General features: G+C 36.9%; 1 protein-coding gene across 1 annotated transcript in view; it reads left to right on the top strand.

Moving 5' to 3' along the window:
• MAP3K4 (mitogen-activated protein kinase kinase kinase 4) overlaps window positions 1-23,471 on the top strand; it is a 75,484-nt gene that overhangs the window by 5,557 nt on the left and 46,456 nt on the right. Inside the window, exons 2-4 of the mRNA XM_059828090.1 lie at window positions 10,940-11,130; window positions 16,762-18,143; window positions 22,474-22,716. Of these exons, the coding sequence (XP_059684073.1) occupies window positions 10,940-11,130; window positions 16,762-18,143; window positions 22,474-22,716 (1,816 nt within the window). The remainder of the gene's footprint in view (window positions 1-10,939; window positions 11,131-16,761; window positions 18,144-22,473; window positions 22,717-23,471) is intronic.

The following is a 23,471-nucleotide window of genomic DNA, read 5'->3' as shown; positions in this document are numbered from 1 at the left end:
TTTTTTACCCATTATAGAGCAATGTCAGAATTAAATGGGTCTGTTGTTCTCTCTTATTGAAATAACAAATGACATAGTTTTAATCAAATAATCTATTTGTGAATGGGGGGAAAAAAGCTCATTGCTGAATGTACATGCATATTCCGTAAATGCTGGTATGTCATAATCCAAATTTGCGTGAAAACTTATAATAATCCAAGATGGAAAAATTAGTTAACCTTTCTCTGGTTCCAAATTTACTAGTAAAAAAGAATGGGAAGTTCTGATTATTATTTTTTCTGAGATGAGAACATGAAGAACTGCCAAAACTGTTATAAGAGCTCTATATTATTTATTTTTTTATACTTATTTCTAATCGGTGTCACTTGCAGAAGAAAAATTACTTCCTTAGATCATTTAAATAGGTCTTAGTAGCTCTTATCTCTGCTTGCAATAAAAAGATATGATGAACACTAATTTGCATTTTGCTTAATTTATTTTTAACTCGTTGTTTGACAATTTCTGTCTTTTTGAAGCTGACCATATTTTTATAGTGAGTCAAAAGGTGCTTCAACAGCTTGCCGCTATTTCAATAGCCTTTGTTATGTTTTGCTGTGACTGTATGTCTTTCTGTTGTAATAGTCAAGCACTTAGAAGCTTCTGCCCAAGAATATAGGAGAATTTTGGGAAAAGTGTCAAAGTATTAGTAATTTACAAAACTGATTGTGGTAGTTTCCAGATCTTAAGCAGCAGAAGATTTTGTTTGAATTTCTCTCTTAAAATAAATGTTGCTAGTCAGTAGACTAGTGCTGTAAGGAACTTTGTAATGGGGGGCACTGGCTACAGTCAAACATGTGCTTGAGGTCTACTGTAGAAATGAAGTGTGTTCACACTTGCTTGGTCCTTCTGTTCCAATTAAACAGCTTAATTGAGAGTTGCCAAGAGGGAAAAGATGTCATTGGGAATCAGTTAAAGATTAACTGTTTAGCTCTAAGCTTTGCATTAGACTTTTCCCCAATAATGACTTTTTCCTTGTAGATTTGTGCAGAAATAGTGGTGGTTCTATCACAGTGAAGTCTTGCTACAAACCACTGTTGATGTTGCAGCAGAAATACTTGCTTTGTACTTCTGCCAGGCCTTAGCTGATACGGGATTTGTTGTACTTGCTTAACTGTTAGCAGGGCTGTTGTAGTGTAAATCCATAGTTCGCAAGCAGGTGCCAAGATGTAGGTCAGGGCTTCATAGCAGCATTGGGTGTTTGTATTTGCGCAGCCATGCTACGGGTTAGTCTTCATAGTTAAAAAGGCATAAATAGTGAGCAAAGCATGGCTATTACAGGGCTACTATTACATTCTGACTATTTACTAATGAAGTTTTAGTGTTTCTGTAATTTCTGTGTCGATGAGCCCTTGTTCATAGATTAATTTATAAATAAGCTACGGGAATTATGCAATTCAATCAGTTCTTGGTAGTGATACAGGTATTACCTTAAGCATCTTCCTGCCTAAGTATTTTGCTTTTATCATTGCTGCAAGTAAAAAATTGCATTAGTTTTGCAGCAGACCCAGACTAGAAATTACTATTCTCATCTCCTAACATCCCCTTCTTCCCTCCCTCAACGAGGAATATCTGCCATTTGAAACTTGCTAGCATAACATGAAGTACATTTGGCTGCCTAATCAAAATTAAAGTGGTTGAAGTTGGAAAAATCCTGCTAACAAAGACATTCCAGCTAAGCTGGATTGTTTTGGCAGCACCAGTGAAGAACCAGGGTCGGTACTTTCAGTTATACCTGCGCATCTTGGGGGCTGGTGACTTCTGGCAAAGTGTCAGTGGAAAGCAGAAAGGACACTCACGTTATAAATTGCTTCAGCTGGAGCCAGAAGAGAATAACTGAGGACACAATTTCACATTACTCTCAATGTGTTGGTACAGCAGGTTGCTTTCTTCCCCCAGTCTCTCCCCAGGAGGAAGCCAACCTCCTCCACTGCATTCTTTCTGGATCTAGCAGTCACATGTCTGTGGAGTTTTTATTTCAGCTTATTGATCTGGTGGGTAACTGATGCACAAAAAAATTAATCTGTTTTTTCCCCCATCAAATTGGTGCCTGAGTTCACGTGATTGTTGGCTTCTGTGCAAGAGGGGACTGGGATGTACAACCTGGGAGACAAAAGGTGCAAAAAGGTTCCCCTTTTTGTGTCAGCTTACTCTGACAATAGTCTTGGTAATTTCTGAGGCTCTTTACTTCAACCCTGTAGAAAATTGTGTGAATAAGTTTTATTAGATTTCATATTTTTATTTTAAAAGTTCTTTAATATTACTATATGTTATTTGTGCTCTTACAAGCTTCTCTGCTGTAAGCTGTTCTAACAAAAACTTAGATTCTGTAAAATTTGCATCTGCAGACTTACTTGCTGAAAGATGCAAGTGCTTTTTTCCAGTTAGTGTCAGCAGTAAATGGTAAAATTACTACCTCTGATATAAATAAATTCCTCCCCCTCCCACCCCCCCGGCCAAGTGCAACCTTTTTTCCCCAGCACGCTGGTTGTTCATTCCTAGACTGTAGAGACAACTGATCACATATCCTGGCTTCCCCTGATTCCTCTGGGAGGAAAAATGTAGCTATGTACAGCAGAATTTGAATTCGAATATTTCTTAAAACTCAAATTGTTATGCTGGTACTATTTCTTCTTTAAAACATTATTTTGAAATACTTAATAAATACAGAAAAGCCCTAGATTTCTGCCTTAGGATGTTGTTTAAAGACAACAACATGACAAAATATTTTTTCCTTTCCTCAAATTACTTTCAGGCATTATCTTTAGCATCTCTGTCTCCTTCAACCTTTCTCCTAATTTTAAGGTAAGTTTCAAGGTTGTTTTTTTCTGTTCGTTTTAGCCTTGACATTACTGTGCCTTACATAGTATCTGCTTTTATGGTTAGAGAAATTGATGAAAGGTTGAATGTGACGCTCATAAATATTTATGTCTTAGCTTTCAGAAGAGATGGGAAACGGATGCATTTAACTAGATCAGATTAGCCACCTCCTGTAGAAAGGAAGAATAGTGCAGATGTGTAAGGGTGGTCATAGGGATACACAAATTGAGTTAGAGAAGCGTGCTTGAAAAACAGGTCCTGAGGAGTGAAAGGAGTTAGCATCTTGCTTTTTATTTACCAACTGAAGGAAGAGTTGCAAGGACAACAAGTGCTTTAGAGAACATGTTTTTATTTTGTGCTTCCTCCCTGCCTTTTTTAATACAGCCTGCCAAAAGAGATGATACTCTGAAGTTCCCCTTTTCCACTACGAGATTGCTGTTAGGTGTTTTTCTGCCAGGCTTTATTGTCAAGTTATCCAGATGCCTCTTTTCTAGAGTAAAGAAATGTCTACAAGATCCTTGTGAGCTGGAAACTTGGAACACCAAAGCTCTTGTTCCTGCTCTCCCCTCCAGTGCAAAGTTGCTTTCAGTGATTTTTGTTCTGCTAGTGGGATGTGGCATGGGTCTGTGTGCTCTTGTTCTTTCTAAAATTTGGGAAAGTGGCAGGTAACAGATACTTCTTTAAATTCCTTACCCAAAAACATGGGTATTCATTTGCCAAGCACTGATACTTTCTAAAAGTAATAAAGCTTTTTTTCTCAGGAGGGAACTGATCAAGGCCTTAATAGAGACATGGTGCTTTTTACAAGTCTAATTGCATTTGCCCTTCATAATTTGAAGGCTTTTCTATTCTTACATAATTTTTATGCTAGAAGAACTTTAAGAAGGACTATATCTGCAATTTATCTTTGTGATAGTGATTCTTGTTCAAAAAAAACCCCAAAACTTGTGCTTTCCTATAGCTTACCAAAGTTATCTTAAGGATAGCAAATTAAAAAGCCAGACATGTCCTTAATTTCAAGTCAAATTTAATTATACTGTTAAAAATCTTATCAAGTATGTTACCAAGTTTGTAACAGTAAGTCCTATTAATATGTTAGCAGTAATCAGAAGTTATTGGTGACTTAAGATTTAATGTTGACTGCTCAGAAGTGCTGAGCTCAGGCATATGAAATTCAAATGTGAATAAAAGGTCATGTATCTTCATTGCTGTATATCAGTATTAGGTTTTAATGTGAATGATTTTTTTTTACTGGAGGTATAGTCACAATAGGGATATGTGACATGTAGACCATTAAAATGTCCATGCTAGAATTTTCATATCTTGCTAACAAGGCTATTTCCGCCTCCTCCCCCCCACCCCGCCCCGTAAGCACTGTGTCAGATTTACACAGGATATATTTAGCAAAAAAAACCAGTTTTATTTGCGCAAACTGTGAGCAAATTCCTGCTGTTCTGTAATAAAAAATGAAATAATGAAAAAAAAACCCAAGATTTTTTTCTGGCACTGACGGTTTCCTCGGAATTGCACTTATAGTCCTTCCTTCGAGGTTTTTTTGTTACTGTTTCTTTTGCTGCCCTTACAGCAGTTTGTAATAACTGCTTCACATGCAATAGCTGCAAGCACGTCCTTTTAGTATTCCCAAATCTAGCAGATCTTTAAGAGAAGACTGTATGCAAAATTGGATTTATAGTCCTTTCTGCTTTCAGTTCAGGAACTTTTCAGAACCAAGTCCATTTATTTAAGCTTATAGCTTCCCTCAGAACAGGGCATTTTTAAAACGTGATTAAAAAACAGGAGTGTGTGATGCTTTCATAATGTTGGGACGTAACACTAGGAGTTGACACCAGATAGCACTCCTGTACTTTAGCAGAACTTAAGTTCATTTCATCTTAGCTTGTTTTCCTGATCAGGATGTCTAATCATCAGTCTTAGTTTCCCAAAGTGCTATGGGTTGATTAATGAAGGTCCTTCCTTGTGCTGTTGGTCCAGGAGTACTGTCACATTCTCTTGTGCTATGCAGATAAAACGGAACCCAGTGCTGCCCCACAGAAGTTAGAGCTGCTGATTCCAGAGTTGTGTTGTGTGTGGTCTTTAGCAGCTCTAGCTGGATACTGTTTTGTTTTTCAGTTTTAACAGATGCAGAGATGGTTGCCCAGAAATCCTGTTTGCTCTTTGCATTACCAGTAGCTGCAGGATGATGACAATTTGCAATTACGTTCTTGTCAGAATAGTGTTTATCTTTGAAATATAATGGTTGCAACTACATTTAGGGAGAGCTACTTTAGCTTTAAAAAGATTTGATTGGCAATGTGTAGTGCCTGTGTTTTCTGCTACCTTAGCTAATTGACAATGTACATTACTAAGAACAGGCTAATGAAGATTTGTCTTCCTACATACTTAATTATCAAGCTGAATCCCTGTTAAGGAGCATATATTTGAAAAATAGACACTTTGCCTTTAAAACAAAGGCACTAAGTATCAAGAACAAGTACTTGCTAATTTGGTGGTGGACCTTGTACAGATCTTGCAGTTCTCTGGATGGAAATGGCAGGGTGCCACAGGGAGCATTGAGAAAGGGCCTTACTGATGTGTGAATGGTGCAACGCCTTTGAAACTGCAGGAAGCTGTTTACGGCAGCAGCCTGTGGAGCGCGCAGCTTCGTAACTGTTGTGGTGGGTGATTATCCTGGCTACTGCGTTGTAATTGCCCAGCTCAAATTTATTGCTGTGTGCTTGTAGTCCAGTCAGTTGACTTCTACTGCTCTGACTCCCAGCAAGCTTCTAAGCTGCGTGTGGGATGATGAGCAGTGGCTGAACCTGAGTTGATTATGTAAGTGCCTAATATATTTGAATTTCTGCTTATGAGGATCAAGGGTAGCTGATATAAAGGGAGGATTAAAAAAGTGTTTTCCCCCATATAGCTGTCACAGTTTTTAGCATGACCTTTTATTACTGGTTGTTACAAACCTTGAAAGTTTGAATAAAGCTTCAGTAAAGTACAAAAAGTTTATATTGGTTAAAAATCATACTCTTCAGTGTCACTTTAGCCTACTTAATTTTAACGTGTCCCCATGTGATCTTCAGTGCTCTTTTCATGTGTTAATTTATTTTTAATGATAAATGACTGTATTTTTCCAAAGGCTCAAGGCCTTTATCAACAGCCACAGTTACCAGACTTCTTGTTCTCTGTCCTGCTGCTTCAAATTTCATACCTCAGTTTTCCCCCTCTCCTTTTTTTGTTTGCAGGCCTTTGAAAATCTAGAAAATGTATCTCAGTTTTCATCACTGAGCTGGAATTGTAGATACAATGCCAACACTTTGACTCAGTTAAAAAAAATTAAAATCCTGTTGTCTACATACGCAAATTGAAGAAATTCTGTATTCTGTCTCTTCAGATTCTGGTTGAGGTGTACCCTGGTGTAACATACAGTAGTTACTTGTTGGAAACATTCTTGGTTATTTATTTTTTGTTACCTTTCAGAGTTGTCAAGGTGTTTTGTTTGGGATTTTTTTTTACCATACTGCTCTTGCAACTTTCCCAGTATCCCTGATTTTTGCATCCTGTCTACAGACTCTTCTATATTCCTAGGGTAAAACTGATGAGAAGCATTTTGCTCATTAAAATTGAGGCTGGGACCAGCCTGTAAATAGACTGATGTGAAAACTATGCACTTCTAGTTTTCCTCATAAGCGCTGGGTTTAAACTGTCCTTGGCAAATAGTAACTTCGGTTGTCACACTTCTAGCTTTCACTTTTTGGGTGCATACCTAATTAAGATTAGGATGGTTTTCACCGGCTGTGGGGGAGAAAACCTGCAGTTCTTGGTAGCAAACAAGAAGTTAGCTTTGATTAATGCTTTCCCACTCTGGTTGCAACAGTATTTAGGAAATAACAATTCTGTGTAATATCCAATACCATAATCTGATTTAGGTTTGCCAGCAGTGCATTTTATAGGTTTGGAGATTTAATTACTCTTTGGTTAGTTCATAAAAGTAAATAGCACACAAACATTACAAGTGCTATGTCAGTAATCTATTAAAATTATAACTGGTTTTAATACCAGAGGGTTCCTGCTTATGATCGTGTATGTCTGGAGTTGTCTGGATGAGAAAAATTGATACCAGCATGACTAAGCTGATGTAGCTGCTTTAGTTCAGACCCTGTATATCTAGTGCATTGTTGTACAATAAGGCTTTCGCTGGTGAAACTGAGTCTTTGTGTTTGGTGGCATTGATTAGAGCTCTGAGTTGAGATACAGTCTATGCACACAAACCCTGAACTGAGCATGATGAATTTTTAAATTTGAATTGCAACCTGTGCCTTCCTCCCTCTAAGCAGACCAGCCAGCTCCAATTACATCATCTTGTCAGCTGCTAACAAGAGTGGTTCTGTAGAGCATGATTGCTGTTTTGTGATGTGACTTCTAGTGCTGCATGTTTTGTGATAAATCTGCTATGTTTTTTAACAAATTGAACAGCTTACTAAATTACCCAGGGGAAAAAAAAATCTGGATGTTAAGTCATACTGGATCCCACTGTGTAGGTATGTATGTTATTCAGGTGTAAGACTGAAGGGTGTTTTGAATACTTTTGGACTTCATGCCCTCTCATCAGGTGTAGCAACAAACAAACAAGGTAGTGACTGTTGAGGCATGAGCCAGCTTATGGTCTTCAAAGATCATTTCAGTCAGCCTAGTGAAGAGGTTTGATTGTTATACTCTTAGAAGAGGTTACTTACTTAAAAACAAAAGGAAGACAGTGTTTCCACTGGTCTTTTATAACGAGGTAACTTGTCCTAGTTTAAAACTGCCTTGGAACTGAGACCTAAGGCGAGTGCTGCAGGATCTGCTCTGCCAGGCCCCGCAAGAGCATCAGCACCCCACCCTGCGCCTTGCCAGGCCTGTGAGATCACTGAAGAAACAAATAGTTCCATAAGCACTGGAACTAATGATTTCTTGTTTCATGTGGGTTAGTCTCTTGTGGTTGATTTGTCTTTGGCAAAATGAGAAGGGTGTGCTCTGCCTGAAGTTTTTTCTGCAGTAGGGCTGTTTGCAAGAGTTCTCAGGAATAAAAGTTTTCTGGTGTCCAAAAAGACATAAACTTGTGTTCTACTTTCCTAGTTCAGCATTTACAAGATCCTTTTCTGTTATTTATCCACCTGTTTTCACAAGATCTGTAGGAACAAATTAAGACTTACTTATTTGTTATATTTGGCCAACAGTGGTTAATTAAATCAGATTGTTAGAAGGCACACAAACAGCGTGATTTCCCAAGGCAAGAAAATGAGGCTAAAAGTATTGGTGATTCTGTGTGGTTGTCATTATGGCCAAATTCACTGTAGGGCTCTCCTTAGACTACAGGTGGTGCTACGGTACCACCTGAGTCGTTTTTCTTAGGTAACCTCTAAAGTTTATCTACAATAGTTGGTGAACTTGCCTGCCACTTTCTCAAAGCTGTAATGGGAGAAGAGTAATTTCACACACTAAATGTTTCTGTGACTTTGCAGAGAACATGACTGTTCTGCATGTTAAGGTATTTATTTCTGTTTATAGCTAAAGGCAAAGAAAAAGTACACTATCTGATTTTTTTTTTTTTTTTTTTGATAGCCTTACTGCTATTCTACTGTCTGGCAATATCCTGGCATATTTCTTCCTGCAGACACTCGGACTCACTCCATTGGAGCATGAGTAACATTCTTTGTCTGCCTCAAAAATAGTAACAAGTAAAATATCGCTTGTGATTCAAGTGAAATTGAAGTTATCAGGTACTGATGCTAGTCTTGCACTGTCTGGTTTAGGTTGAATGTTTCTTTGCCTCCGTGTCTTTTACCAGAGTCAAGATGGTGTTATTTGCATGCCTGCTTCAAAAATAAAATATGTTAGGGGACGGAGGCAAACTGCATTTTTTTCCCTCCTCCAAGCTATAGTGGTGCATATTCTTCTCCCAAATGTATGTTAAAGCAAGAGAGTTGCATGTAGGGCACCAGTGAGGAGTGGTGGTGATGAGAGGACTGTGTTGGAGTAATGGGTCCCATATTCTGGGAGAAGACAGAGGTCTTGGTGTCAATTTGAGCTCCAGCCTATCCATGGGATTCAATCAGTTAGGGACTTGTTTTGGCCTTAGAGTGCTGTCTTCCTCCTTCCCTTTTTCTGCCTTCTCTATATTTACCTTGGGTAGATAAACGTCAGTGAGATAGTGAAAGAGGTTAAAACCCTGTCCTGCTGCCATTTACTTTCCTGTGAAGCCTGAATTGACCAGAGGATTTCATTATTTTGTGGGGCTTTTTTAACACTGTGAAGAACTCAAATGGTATGTTATTGGTGGGGCAATGATACAGTTCAGAGATTGTCTTAAAATACTTTTGTTTCCATGGATGAATTTGAAACGTCCTAATATGTCAATGAACAGCATAAAATGTACTGAAGTTCAGTTGTTCACAGTCTGAGAGTAATTTCATTGCTGTGTGTCACTTGAACATGCAGAGGAGATCCAGTTATTAGTGGTATTGTGCCCAACTGCCACTCTACTGAAGTAATCTTATTTGGTGGGACAGAGCAAGTGTCCAGGAGGAGGCAGAGAGTATTTGACATGGTTGTATTTTATTTTTAAGGCAAGTCCTAATACAAGAGTGCACGCCTGCCCCCCATCATGGTTGTTTTACATCTGACATCTTGTTATGAGAGGAGGTTTGCACTGGAAGTTGTCTTTAAGCTTGCCCAGAGTTTACATATGAAAACCAATGGCTTTTCTTTTTTTTGCTGTGTGAGTTTACAAATAGATCAGCTCCTGGTGTTGACTTAGTGTGCAATTGTATGAGTGCCAGAACTGACTCAAAGGAAAGGCTATAGGAGTTTTTGGCTGGGGAGTGGGCGAGGCCAAAATCATAGCAGTCTGGACTTTGATTGTCTTGTTCTGCAATGGAATTGTGCCATTGCTAGGGTTAACAGTGTGATACCATGCAGTTGTTATTTTGTTCTTTTTTGGGTTTTGCTTTTTTGGGGTTTGTTTGTGTGTGGGTGTTTTGTTTTTTTTATTTTTTTTTTTATTTTTTAAAGGCCTGTTCCTCACTGAAGGAAAAAATGTTACTCTTTGAACAATTTAAAATAGTTCTGAGTTTTGGAAAATTACAAAGACAAGGCAGCATTTTTTTAAATAATTAAATGTTTTGTAATACTGTATGTAATGCTACTCTACAATGTTTGCCGATACTGCTAGATGTTATAGCAATGAAAGGTCCTCCTTGGGGTTGGAATGCTATTGTGCTGGACTCCGGACTGACATAGGTACTAAACCTGCAAAGATACATGCTTTCTGTTGAATTCAGTGATAACAGCATCCAGTGGTTAAGCTGACCATCCGGATTTGTGCTTTGAGGAACATATATACATTATCTTAATTTTGTGTTTGCATGAGCTCTGACTGCTTTTTAAGTATTACCAGTATTTTTTCCAAAGTGCCAAAATAATTGAGGCTAATTAGAAAGTTACTATGGAGACCCCGTTGGCGTTGTTTTGCTACCAAAAAAAAAAGTTCTGAGGTTAAACCTACTTAGTATTAAAATCTGTGGAAAATACATAAAATACATTCAGGTCTCCTATGCTAGATCAAAGTGAAGGGTGGAGAGCTTTTTCAGTGAACTTAGAAGTTGTCTTCATGATATGCACAAGTTAGGGGGTGGAGGATGGAAGGGAAGACCTCTGCTGTTGTCTCTGCCTGTGATTAGATTGACTGTCTTGCATTATGTTTGTATTTCTGAACCTTTGTTTTTTTCATGTACCTCTTAGTTTAGGCTTGCCACAAGTTTTCTCAGAAACAAATATATTACATATACATGTACATTTACACTGTGTTCTTCTAGTGACACTCTGGCTATACATCCTCTTTGTTGTATGTCGCCTATACTTTGGTTTATTGGAAAGTTGCTCTAATGGGTGTGAAAAAAAAATGGGGATAAATATACTTTGCTGCAACAGGAAAATATAGAAGGTTGGCTGTGGTTGGGATTTATCAATGGATTAGCTTTGTAAACAGCTACTGCAAGTAAAAATTCTTTATAATCATGGTTTAACTTGTTCTGTACAGGAAAGAGTGCAAATCAGAAGATGCTACTTGCAAGATCTCTGAATCTGACCCTGAGGAATTATCAGATGAAGCAAGTGCGGACACCTTCTATGGAACTTCTCCTCCTAGTACACCCCGCCAGATGAAGCGTATGTCAACAAAGCATCAGAAAAATAATGTTGGGAGACCTGCTAGCCGCTCCACTTTGAAAGGTAGGTGTGTTGTTTTGGTTTTTTTCCCAAAATGTCCATAAAGTCATAGTAATAGCCCTTCATTACCTGACAGAGAAAATACACAGAAGATGGAGCCAGATACTGTGGTGCAGTGAAAGGACAGGAGGCAGCTGTTTTAAGTTGCAACAAGGCAAGATTCTTTTGGGTATTAGAAGAAAGATTTTACCATGAGAGTGGTCAAACAGTGAACAGTTTGCCAGAGCGGTTGTCAGGTTGTTGAATCTCCATCTTTAGAGATTTCCAGAACACAACTGGATCAGGTTATGAGCATGCTAAACTAGCTTTGAAATAAACCCTGCTTTGAGCAGGAGGTTGGGAAAAAATGACCTTCAGCGGTATTTTTCAATCAATATTTTTCTGCGATTCTATGGTCTCTAGTAATGGCATAGTTGCTTCTCTGTCCCAGTTTCATGTTCTGAAGCACTTCACAGTCTGTTTTATAGAAAAACAGAGTTTTCAGTGATTATTCTTTACTCTTTAGTGTCACTGAAGCAATTAAATTGTAGCTACCACTGTTTACTTCTGTTGACGCTTTAGTCATAAAGTCCTAACTGGGAAAAAATAGAAGATACTTCATATATGTTTTTTCCTAATGTTACTAAATAACAATATCTAATACTAAATAAAACATTTTTAGGTTAAAGTATGAATTTTGAGCTTTTCTTTCTTTAATTTTGAGCAAATATAAAATATGGTAATTTCTTGTTGAAAAGATAATTTTAAGAATCATGCAGTAGCTACGTCTTTTCAAGCTGTCCTTGCAAGAAAAAAAAGAAAAAATGTGCAATTTTACTGGTTTTGCTGAGCTTGTGATAGGTGCAAAAAAGCCAATTTTTAAGATTGTATGTTCAGTATTTTCATACAGAATATACCTAGGTTTGGGTTTGGTTTTGTTTTTTTAAAAACCACCCAAACCTATGTCAGACAAGGTTATTTGCCAGAGTTGTTATGTCAGCTTGACTATTGCCAGTTAATATTTTGGAAGCAATTTTTTAAATTGCTTCAGATGAAACAGGAAATGTTATCATAGAGTGCATTTACTTGCAAGGATTACATTTTCAAGGTAAAGTGTAGGGGAGAAGGTAAATGGTTTAGGGTGAATAAGGGAATACAGGCTATTCTTCAGTTGCATAGAGTTGTGGAGTGCAAGTTCATAATAAGAGAAGGACCCATACAAACATCTTCCAAAGCTTTTGGTTCCCTTCCATTTCATACAGCCTCTGAATAATGTCACTGTGAAGAGAGCATTTAACAAAAGCCCTCTTCCTTAAACTGAATTGAAGAGAAATCTCATTATACTTGCCAGTTAGCTGTGTAAGCATTGGAATTATTAAGCTTCTTTTACTGGCTTTTATTTGTGCCTTTTGGCCAAGTCAAACTCTTCTAATGCAACATTAACCTTATTTAGTTCTGTATATGGTTGTTATGTAATAACTTTCCTTGCTTTCTGTGAGTTTCTTGTTCCTTTCTGTGCTTTTTAAAAAAAAAAAAAGGTTAGTTTCTAACCAGAGAAATTGTGATACTAAAGAACTATAATGCATAATATTTCATAGTAACCCTTTGGTGCTGACCACATATTGAGGAATACCTTTATGAGAAATAGGGAGCTGTTGTTTATCCCTGTTAATAGATTTTGAGTTTTTGGAGCAGGGTCTCTCTTTTTCTACTTGTGAGGAGAATGGTTCTTGCTTCTGGAATCATAATATCCTGTTCTTGGTTGCTGTGAGTGTATCTTAAAATATGTTTGGGGTTTTTTTTTGATGAAGTGTATAGTGTTGTATTGTGTAAAATAACTATGAACTTTCCAGAAAAGATAATTTTGTTTAACTTTGCCTATATGTACAATCTCAAAAAATTTATTCTGTATTGAGGGGGAGGGAAGGAACCCACCCCAAAACCCAACAACTTCAAAGTGGACTAGTTGATTGACCTTGAATGTATATGCATATGCTGTTACTGAGATTGAATTGGTTTTACTTCAGTAAGAGAATTCATTCAGGGGTTAGTTTGATGTAATTAATCACTTCAAAAAGTAAATTTGAAATAACTTTTAAGATGTTTACATATAGCACAGATTTAATGTATCTTTGTTTAGACAACTGAAAGAATTTTGGGCATTAGGGGCTTGCTTACTTGCATCTCCAGTGTTTGTTTGTTTAATTTCTGTCACACCAAGTTTCCTTTAGTATCAAAAAATAAACTGACATAATAATCTGTTCAAACTAGTTTCTGAATCTTTTCTCCTGTAGTCCAAAACCCATGGGATTCACATTTTCTAAGCTAAACGCATTTCAGAGTTGTTTCTAAGACATATGTGAGTCTCCTGCTTGTTTTTTCTGACTCAGAGGTTATGGAATGTCAGTCCAGCGATGCTTGCTTACTTATTGAAGTGTTAGCTTCTTGGACTATGTAAAAAAACCAGTGCCCTATCTGCTTCCTAGTATGAAACTTGTGCAACTTCATACGTGAAGGACAACCTTTGTCCACCTCACTTTCTTACCCCCATCAAGTTCCTCAAATTCATTTTGTCTTTTTTTTTTTTAAATGCTGTTTAAGATCTCTCTCTACCATGCACTCTACCATGTGCCCCCTCTCACCAATGGGTCATTGCTTAGTCATGAAACCTATCTGCCCCATGTAGCACTAAAGGTAATTGTAACTCAGAAGTTGTGAGTACAGCTGAACTTGTTTTACAAATTAATTTAAGCTTAAACTAAGACAAAACTGCAGTAAAATTAGTAGTAGGAACTCATACAGTTATAACATTGATACTAATTTATTGCAGAATTGTCAGGTATATTTGAATCATTGGTGCCCATTTGTTTGATAAAATGAGAGAATTTTGAAACAATTTGTAGATTATTGTGTCTGGGCTTTGTTAGGAATGATGAATGTTCAAGTATTAGGGCTTTTTTGATGTCTAATAATGAATCATATTTTTAACTTACCTTTCTTTCAATTTGTTTTGGTGGGGTGGGGAATTTGAAGATTAATACTTGAAGGAGAATAACATGTTAAAAATACAAACTGAAAGGGTTTAGAGGACCTCCTGGTAGGTAGAGTGTAAGTTCAGAAAGTGATCTTCAAATGTGCCAGGGTTTTCATTTATTTTGCAAGGCCATCAAAATCTTTAGCATTGAAGTGCTGTTGAAAGTTGACCCATTTCTAATCTACCTCAGAGTCGGGGGCGGGGGGGGGGATGTTGTATGTATGTGTTTCATCTCTGCCGACCTCCTTCACCTTCCTCCTTCTTTCCTGCCAATGCAGAATGCATCTTCCCACTCATTGCTTGTCTTAGTTTTTTGGGCTGTTGCCTCCTCACAGCAGTGCCAGCTGTGGCATGGAATTCAAGCTGATATGCTCAGCAGGACTTTCAGTCTTGTGTTCTGCTGGTGCTGGTTAACCTCATGAGTTAGTAACCAGTGAGGGTGAGGTACTGCTGTCTGACAGTAGTGTTTGAGTAGAGAAATGTAAAGTCAGTGATTGTGAATTCCATAGCAAGTTTCTTAGAATCACTGGTAGGTTTCCATTTCCAGGAGGAAAATTGTGTTTGAGTTAGGTTTTTATGTCATCTGCTGTTGTACTCAGTAGCTGTTCAGAGAAAGATGTATGAATATCTGAAATAAAAATAGTATAAGAGGCATTAATGAAGTCCATATTTGCAAGAAACAGTTTCTGTGGTGACTTTGTGATTCTTCGTTTTTCCTTATATCCTTCAGAATATATTTTCTTTTTTTTTTGCCCCAGAGTTAAGTGCTATTGTATGCATTGTGACCTGCCCCAACCCTACACAACTATGGCAAGGTTTAAATTATATTTTTTATATATGGGGATTGGAAGGAGGCAGTGTGGCAGGTCACACCCTTATTAATAGCTCATTAACAGCTGAAAACAGGGTTAGTAATGGAACCAAGCAAAGGAAGGTGCTCTGACCACATAACTCTCCACTTTCATTTCAGACATCTCTGCAACCTTAACACAATGCCTTTGGGTGCATACATTTGATAGTCTTCGAGTTACGTTACCAGTTCTTTTCCAGACAACTGCTGTCTTGCATGAGTAGAGATTGTTTGGCATTTTGCGATGATGGAAACAGATTTCTGTGCCGTCTTTTGTTGCAGATGCTGGAAGATATATGGTGAATGAAATGAGAATGAAGGGCCTCTGATAATTAGGTCATTGAAGTGCATCATATGAAAACAGCATTCTGTCACAAAAGTTTGTGTGATGCTAGGCAAATAGCACAAATTAAAATCTTCTGTCTGTTTCTTGTTTTCCTGGAAGCAAGCTAGAGATTCTGGGATGTGGTTTGCAAATTGTTGAGAATTTAAGGTGCAATTGAAGTTAGGGAGTGTTGAACACAAAATACTCAATGTTCTGAAATGTTGAGCAATAGCTCTTACCATTTTTGGTACCCAAAAGTATGCTGGCTTGATGGATCTTTCTCTATCGTGATTTTCCATATATAGAAAGGGAATAATAATATTCTTCCACTGAGCAGGCCTGTTTTGCAAATAAGCTTATTAATATTTTTGGTATTAATAGATGTTATAGTGAGGAGCACAGTAGCAAAGACTCTAAGGAAATTACTACTTCTAGAGTGGGGAATGAGCCATGTGCAGCAGGTAATCCTTAGAGTCACAGTGAATGGTGAAAAAAAGACAAAGTATTCAGCCATCGTTCTGAAAGTGTTTTCTGTTCTTGAATAAGAAGGAGCCCTGTCGCCGCGTAGCTTGTTGTGTTCCAACTGCTGATCCCTGGACTGCAGCTAGTCTACATACAGGTGCTTCTCTCCAGCCTGTCACCAATTCCTTGAGAGAGAACCACTGTTTTAATACCAAGTAGTTCCTCCTGTCCTGATCTGCAAAGCCTAGATTGAAGCACTTTTGTGAGTGCTGCAGAAGAGTGGTAAGGTCTGCTGCTCCTAAGGAAAGAGGAGGAAGAGAAGAGGAGATTGCACAATTAGGCAGGAAAGGGCTGCTGTTACATGGTAAGGGACAAGACAAATGTTTGCGTGTTGGGAGAGTGGGGTAGCAGGCTCCTGGTGTTAAGGCAGTGTACTAAGACTACAGAGGGGTTCCCAGTACTAAGATCAAGCCCCTCAGGAGCCAGGATCAGATCATTCAAGCTAAATTTCAGAATCCGTACATGCTCCCATTTTTATAAAATTGCATGTGCAATGGAGTCTCTTTAATTCTGTTTGCCTCAGAAACCTTGATAATGCTCTGTTGCATTTTGAGTTTTTGTTTGGGAGGTTGTGTGACAAATGTATGGAAAATGAACTTGGAAACCATTCTTTTCCTTTTGATCATACTCAGTTCTCAGTAGATGGCATAGTCAGGTTAATGAGAATTCCCTGAGGTCCTTTCTCCAAAAGAGGTAAAGCAAGAGGAGAAAAAAAAAAATTCCTTTGGTGCTACTATTGATTTCAGTATACTAATGGTAATTTCCAAGACTATGTTTTGTCTCTACCTGTGCCTATTTTGTTTTATTGGTATTAGAAAATGTTTTAGGCTTAACCTAAGAAATGTGATCAGGAGCTGGATGGAATGATGCTTTTTCTTGTTGCTGTGGTCACATTCTTTCTTTTTTTTTATCTTTTTCTTGTAGAAAAGATGAGTGTGCCAACTCAGTCTGTGCATAAAGACAATGGGAAAACGATTGAGAATGTGGAGGAGCACAGCTATAAGCAAGGAAAAAAGATCCGAGACACCCTAAGGACAACAGAACGAGATCACAAGAAAAATGTGCAGTGCTCATTTATGTTAGACTCAGTTGGTGGGTCTCTGCCAAAAAAACCAATTCCAGATGTTGATCTCAATAAGCCTTACCTCAGCCTTGGCTGTAGCAATGCTAAGCTTCCAGTCTCTGTGCCCATGCCAATACCCAGAACTGCACGCCAGACTTCTAGAACTGATTGCCCGGCAGACCGCTTAAAATTTTTTGAAACCCTGCGGCTTTTGTTAAAACTTACCTCAGTTTCAAAGAAAAAGGACAAGGAGCAAAGAGGACAGGAAAACACCTCTTCTGTCTGGCTGAACCGATCCAATGAACTGATCTGGCTGGAGCTGCAAGCTTGGCATGCTGGCCGGAGCATTAATGACCAAGACCTCTATCTCTATGCAGCCCGTCAGGCTATCCCTGATATCATCAATGAAATCCTCACCTTCAAAGTGAACTATGGAAGCTTCTCCTGTGTAAAAAATGGAGCCAGTCTCAATGGTACTTCAGGAGAAGGAGTTTGCAAAGCAACACATGGAACTAGTGCTTTGGGTTACTCAAGTTACCATGAGCACCTCCATCGCCAGCGGGTCTCATTTGAGCAAGTAAAGCGGATAATGGAGCTGCTAGAGTATATAGAAGCACTTTATCCATCTCTGCAGGCTCTTCAAAAGGACTATGAAAAGTATGCTGCAAAGGACTTCCAAGACAGAGTGCAGGCACTCTGTCTATGGTTAAATATTACGAAAGACTTAAATCAAAAACTAAGGATTATGGGAACTGTACTGGGCATCAAAAATCTTTCTGACATTGGCTGGCCAGTGTTTGAAATTCCTTCTCCTCGACCATCTAAGGACAATGATCCAGAGGATGAAGAAGTTGATAGGGAAACAGAAGTAAAGGAATCCTCAGGAACATGCACAGAGGAGAGTGATGGTGAAGAACAAATCTCTGAGGAGAATGTTGAGGAACTTAGACAAGCCATCAAGAACAATTTTACTAATAAGCCAAATTTTGACTTTCAGGACCATTTTTCAAGGAGGCTTGATAGGCTTGAATCTGAGGATGACTCCGCCTCTTGGGTTATTCCAGAATGCAGTGCTGAGGCAAGCTGCAGCCAACACTCTTTGACCTCTATTTACAGGCCGTTTGTAGATAAAGCACTGAAGCAGATGGGGTTGAGGAAGCTAATTTTAAGACTGCACAAGCTAATGCATGGTTCATTGCAAAGGGCCCGTATGGCGTTGGTAAGGAGTGATCACCAGCTGGAGGTAGGTTGCTACTAGTGTAAATGGATAACAGGAGTCCCTCCCCTGCTGTATTGTTTCTAAATGAAACTGGAGGAATTGGGATCTTATGAAAGTTTTGGTTGCTTTAATGGTTTTTGAAAGATAGTGTATGTTATAATTAAGAGCCCAGCTCTGCTTCCACTGAAATGAATCTGTCATTTGACCTGAACTAGAATTTGTATGAAGCACAAGCTAGTTCTCTGTTCTTGTTTGTAGTTGAAATGACATTTTTATGGTAACATCTTTGCTCATTACGTTTTCTAATGTCTAAATCCGTAAGTCAGAAAAATTACAATGGAAAATTAGGTACAAAAGTTGAATTGTGAAAAAAAATTAGCTATGGAAGTGTTCGTTTTCCTTTTGTTGTCTTCAAGACTGGTTATCTCTCTGCAAGATATCCTTTATGAAAACGTCGCTATTGTTTTGGGTTTTTCTTCATCTAAATGAATGAAGTACTGTGGTGATATGTTATGCTTGAGGCCAGATCAGATAAATGAATGGACTCTCTAAAACTTCAAATCTATGAAAGCAAGTCATGTTGGCATGTTGCATTCTTCAGCTGGCTCTTAGTTTAATTTTTTTTTCTTTGGGTCACTTTATATCCTTAATTAAGAATGATTGTGAGTTAATAAAAACAAGATTATGAAATAAGCAGTATACGAAGGACAGTAGCTGAAGTTTCGTATGATAAGTTGTGGTCACTAATTCTTTCAAGGCAGAATATTGTTTCTTAATATAAACTGTTACCTAACTTGTAGGCATTTTTATATTAGGAAGAACTTGTAGTAAGGATTACTTACCCTCCTCGATAACGTGGCACTGTATGTGGGGCCTAACCATGGATTCTGGACGAAGGAATTTCTTAGCCAACGTGCCCATTGTAATATGGATACCACATGTGATCTTTGACACGTTGCTGATCTCTTAGTGTTGACTGTCGCATTTGCAAGAGGAACAAGAATTGTTTATCTCCCTTGGTTATTTTTTTTAGGATGAATAACTTTAAAAATATAAAGTAATTTGATTTTTAAAAAGCTTTTATTTATACTGCTGTTAATGTAGATATTACTGTAAAAATGAAGCTATTAGTTGAATTTTTATTTATTCTCTAATTGGTTTCAAACTGTGTTCTAGGAAGTTTTGCATTAAGAAAATCTTTGTGTATTTCCAAAGAGTGAAGTGCCTAAGCAAAACTTGCAGGTATCTGTTACAGTAATTAAAAGTACCCTCAAACCATATATACTTAGAAAGTTCAGCTTAATATATAGGTAGAAATACCTTTCAAAAAAACAAAGGAAATAAAACATAATCTGGGGGTATTGAAAACTACTTTGAATGTATTTTTGAAATTGCTAAATTCCTCAAGTGTTTTGACTTCATAAGGATTCTTAAAACAACTTATTGAAACACTAGTAGCTGGAGTCTTTGCTGCAGCTTCACAGAATTAAACTTTTTTGTAATTTAGCATTGGATGACTTGTGTAAGATGTAAGGTTAATCTTTTCTCCCTCCTTCTCTAGCCTTGCGACTTCTTTGAAAGTTGATTTTCAGTAATTATTACATTTTCTTTGGAATATTGTCCTCTTTTAAGAAATTACTTTATGACTAAAGGTGAATGTTATAAAATTGTAAACTGCTTTCCTGCCACAAAACTAAAATAATGCTGTCAAAAAAAAGAAAAAACTGTTTGTCAGAAGCATGATACCTACTGCAGCAGAAGATGACATCAGACTAGAATAGAAGAGATGGTTTTGAATTGCTTGGTCTTTGCATCTGACAGTATTTCGAATGTAGTGTCCTGGTTTGTTTTTTTAGTGCAGTTCAGTGTGATATTTGTATGCAGCCAGAGCTGTTAGTGTTTTGTTAATCTTTGTTGCTTCTGTGTTTTTGGTTTTTTTTAATATCTTGACTGTGTTTATGTGTGTACATACACTTTAAAATTTCTGGACATACTTTATTTCTGTTGTTACTTATACTACTTTATATTTAATCTAAAATGTGCTTTCTGGATTCTTCCGCTGTATGCATTTTAATGCTCATTTAATCTGTATTATACAGATAGCTGGTTTTAGTGTTTTTTAAAGTACAAGTTTCGTTTGTCATAGGCTCTGATACTTTAATAAGGCTCTAGGCACTATAGAGTCTGTTTTGTGTAGCAGTTGTATGATTTGATTATTAAAGAAAATGCCTAATATTTCTTATTTTAGTTTACAAAATCAGAGATGTTATTTTAGTAGAACAGTATTTAAGCCTGTGTACCCTGTTTGTTGTTTATTCAACTGGCTACACTTTAGAGTATGGATTTTATGTATGAACTCAATAAACAGCTTGGACTTTGTTTTCTTGGGGGTTTTTTAAGAAGTATTTGGTAGTCAATTGAAACATTTCAGATTGGGCCCGCTGAAGATTAAGATTAGTCAAACTGAACAATGGAAGTTTAGGCATCTAATACTAAGCCCTAATGTCATGTGCTGTTAACGTTAGAAAACGAAATAACACATTCAGTTTCATTGTGTTATTTTTGCCTATAGACTAGTTCTTTGGTATTTTTATAAGAACTAAATTTTCCAACACTATACTTGCATCACAATGAGGACTGTATTTCTTAAGCATTTTGTTGTACTGTAAAAGTGTAGTATTTTCATGATCTGTTATTAATGAAAACTTCTTGTATAAAAGCCTTTAGCTCTGGTGCTATTCTGGTGCTATGTGTTTGTTTAAAAGAGAGTTAGTAAAAAGAAGACATTAACATACCATGTAAGTAGATAAGTTCTTATACTGTAGATCAACTAACGATTAAACTTCAAGTAAACTAGGTATAGAGGAAATCCCCACTCATGCATGTTTGCTATCTCTGCATAATGAGCTAGTGGTTTTATAAAGCACTTAAGAATCTGTAGTGCATAATAAGTTTTGTGCCAATGTTAGACAGTAATGAATATGCTATTCCATCCCCCATGACAGTTGAGAAAGGTCACAGTATTTAAAAAGTAAAAACACTAAGAAAACTGACCTTGTCAGTACCTGTAATTTTGTGTGACTCTTCTGAGAAATCGGAGCTTGAACAACACTGTAGGCACAAATGTTAAAAATATGTGTGTAGGTGTAAAGGAATGAACAATTTCTTTTTTTTTTTTACTTTTATTTTCTGCTAGATAATAAGCTTAAAAGTGGCTTAAAATTTTTTAACTTTCTAGGCAGTACTTAATAATTTGATCTTATTTCTGGTAATGTTTTCCCCTTCTTTGAAGTGATGTTATTTAAATTTGGCACTGAAGAAAAACCTAAAAAATGCTAGTTATATCTAATATATGAATGAAGTATATTCAGCTGTGAAATGAGAATTAGAATAAAACAAACTTAACCTGAAACAAATTTTATCCTTAGGTGGTGTACAGTGTGTTGTTAATTTAGGAAGAAAATTTGTTATCTTAAAGATAAATCCCGGAGTGCCTCCATGTACAGCTTTGCTTAGAATGTTATCACAAGGTATATAGTTTAGAAATCTAGGATGTCTATTTCAGGTAGTTTCAATTATTTTCTCTAATTAGAAATGTCATTTCATTTAAGTGTAATTTTAATTTAAATGAAAAATAAGTTTATTAATTGAAAAAACAGATGATCTCTTCATATTTTATCTTCCTTTTTTAATTTCAATTTCTTAATATCTACCAAAGTTCACAAGTTATTTTTTCAATAGTCTTGTTCAATTTAGCTAGTGACACTACCTTGAATATTGCATTATTTTACAATGTGGAATTTTATATAATATATGCACTATGTATTTGAAAAGGAATGAGGTTACTCACCTGACGTAGCCAAGTGCAAACTTGTCTCTCTAGATATAATCAGTGTAAGACCTTTTGATTTATTTATTTTTTTTAATATACTTTGAAATTCTCAAGTATTGTATGTTATAATGACCTGAATATATGTTCTTATACATAATGTTAGGCTTAACTTGTGTGTTCATCATAACTTCAAACAGCAGTTTCTTCCTGTGTAGTGAGGTCATCTCCAGCTTTAATGGATGCTTTAATAATTTTAAAACAGAAACAAAAAGTAAGAGATTGTTTTATTCATTCCCAAGGGTCCATAACTGTTTTCCTTAGCCTGGTGATCCTCAAATAAAAAAAATTTTTAAAAGATAGCTTTAAAAAAAAAAAAAGATAAACTGAAACTTCGGTGGTTGATTTGCCAGTTAATCGAATCTTACCTTTTAAAAATAGATTTTTTTAGCATTTGTTTGAAGTAGCATACACAATCCTAATGAATTTAAGGATCCTTTTCATGATACCTATTTCTTGTTACAGTTCTCAGAATTTCCAGATCCCATGTTGTGTTCAGATTACGTGCAGTTATTAAATTCCCCACCTTGTTGTGAGCAAAAATGCAGCGCTGTATCATGGGAGGAGCTGAAATCCATGGATTTACCATCTTTTGAACCTGCGTTCTTGGTCCTCTGCCGAGTACTGCTCAATGTTATCCATGAATGTCTCAAGCTAAGGTTGGAACAAAGACCTGCGGGGGAACCATCTCTTTTGAGTATTAAACAGGTTTGCTTCAACTGTTTCTTTTTTATATTTCCTATTTGAAATGACTTTATCATTTTGTTATGATGTTGATGGTTTAAAGAGGATTAGTTTAAGAAATTACAATGTATAATTATGTAATAAATTTTATGAATAGTCTTGTATTTCATATGGAGATCTGGTTTTTGCACAGTAAAACAAACTGGTCATTTATACCTCTCTGATTTAGACTTCCAGGAATCAAAACTGGTGATTAAAGAATTATCAGCCAGCGAAGGTAAACAGTATTTGTTCCATTTGCATTATAAGCTATATAACCTTGTCCAGCACATCTTCCTCCATTTGGGTTTCTTAGGCAGTGTAACCAGTTTTAAGGGTCTGTATATTTCTTTTTTTCTTAGATTTGATCCTTTTTTCTTTGCAAATGTGAGACCTTTGGTAACATGCAGTGGACACATAGTGGAAGTTGATTAAGAAGAAAAACAAAATAAAAAAATAAATCTTCTTTCCCAGCATATTGTTACATATAAATATCTGGTATTTTCTGTGAGTAGTGACCCAAGATTGTCAGTCCTGTCACTGGTTCAGAATGTTGTATGAGGATTTCTTTTCTGGTAGTTATCTGATACATTGAAGACTGTTTAGATCAATGCCATTTTTCAGAGTCTAGTCCAGGCCACACTAAAATTATCTGAAGTCATGGCCGTGCTCCCTCGCAAGCATAACCAGATCAGGGTTTTATTAGGTGGTCTTTAAGGGTAAACATTTAAATAAGCTCT

The sequence above is a fragment of the Gavia stellata genome, chromosome 2 (genome assembly GCF_030936135.1).
Source record: "Gavia stellata isolate bGavSte3 chromosome 2, bGavSte3.hap2, whole genome shotgun sequence".
In the NCBI taxonomy this organism is placed as follows: domain Eukaryota; kingdom Metazoa; phylum Chordata; class Aves; order Gaviiformes; family Gaviidae; genus Gavia; species Gavia stellata.
The sequence above is the reverse complement of the archived record's forward strand: the minus strand, read 5'-3'. Positions and strand labels throughout refer to the sequence as shown.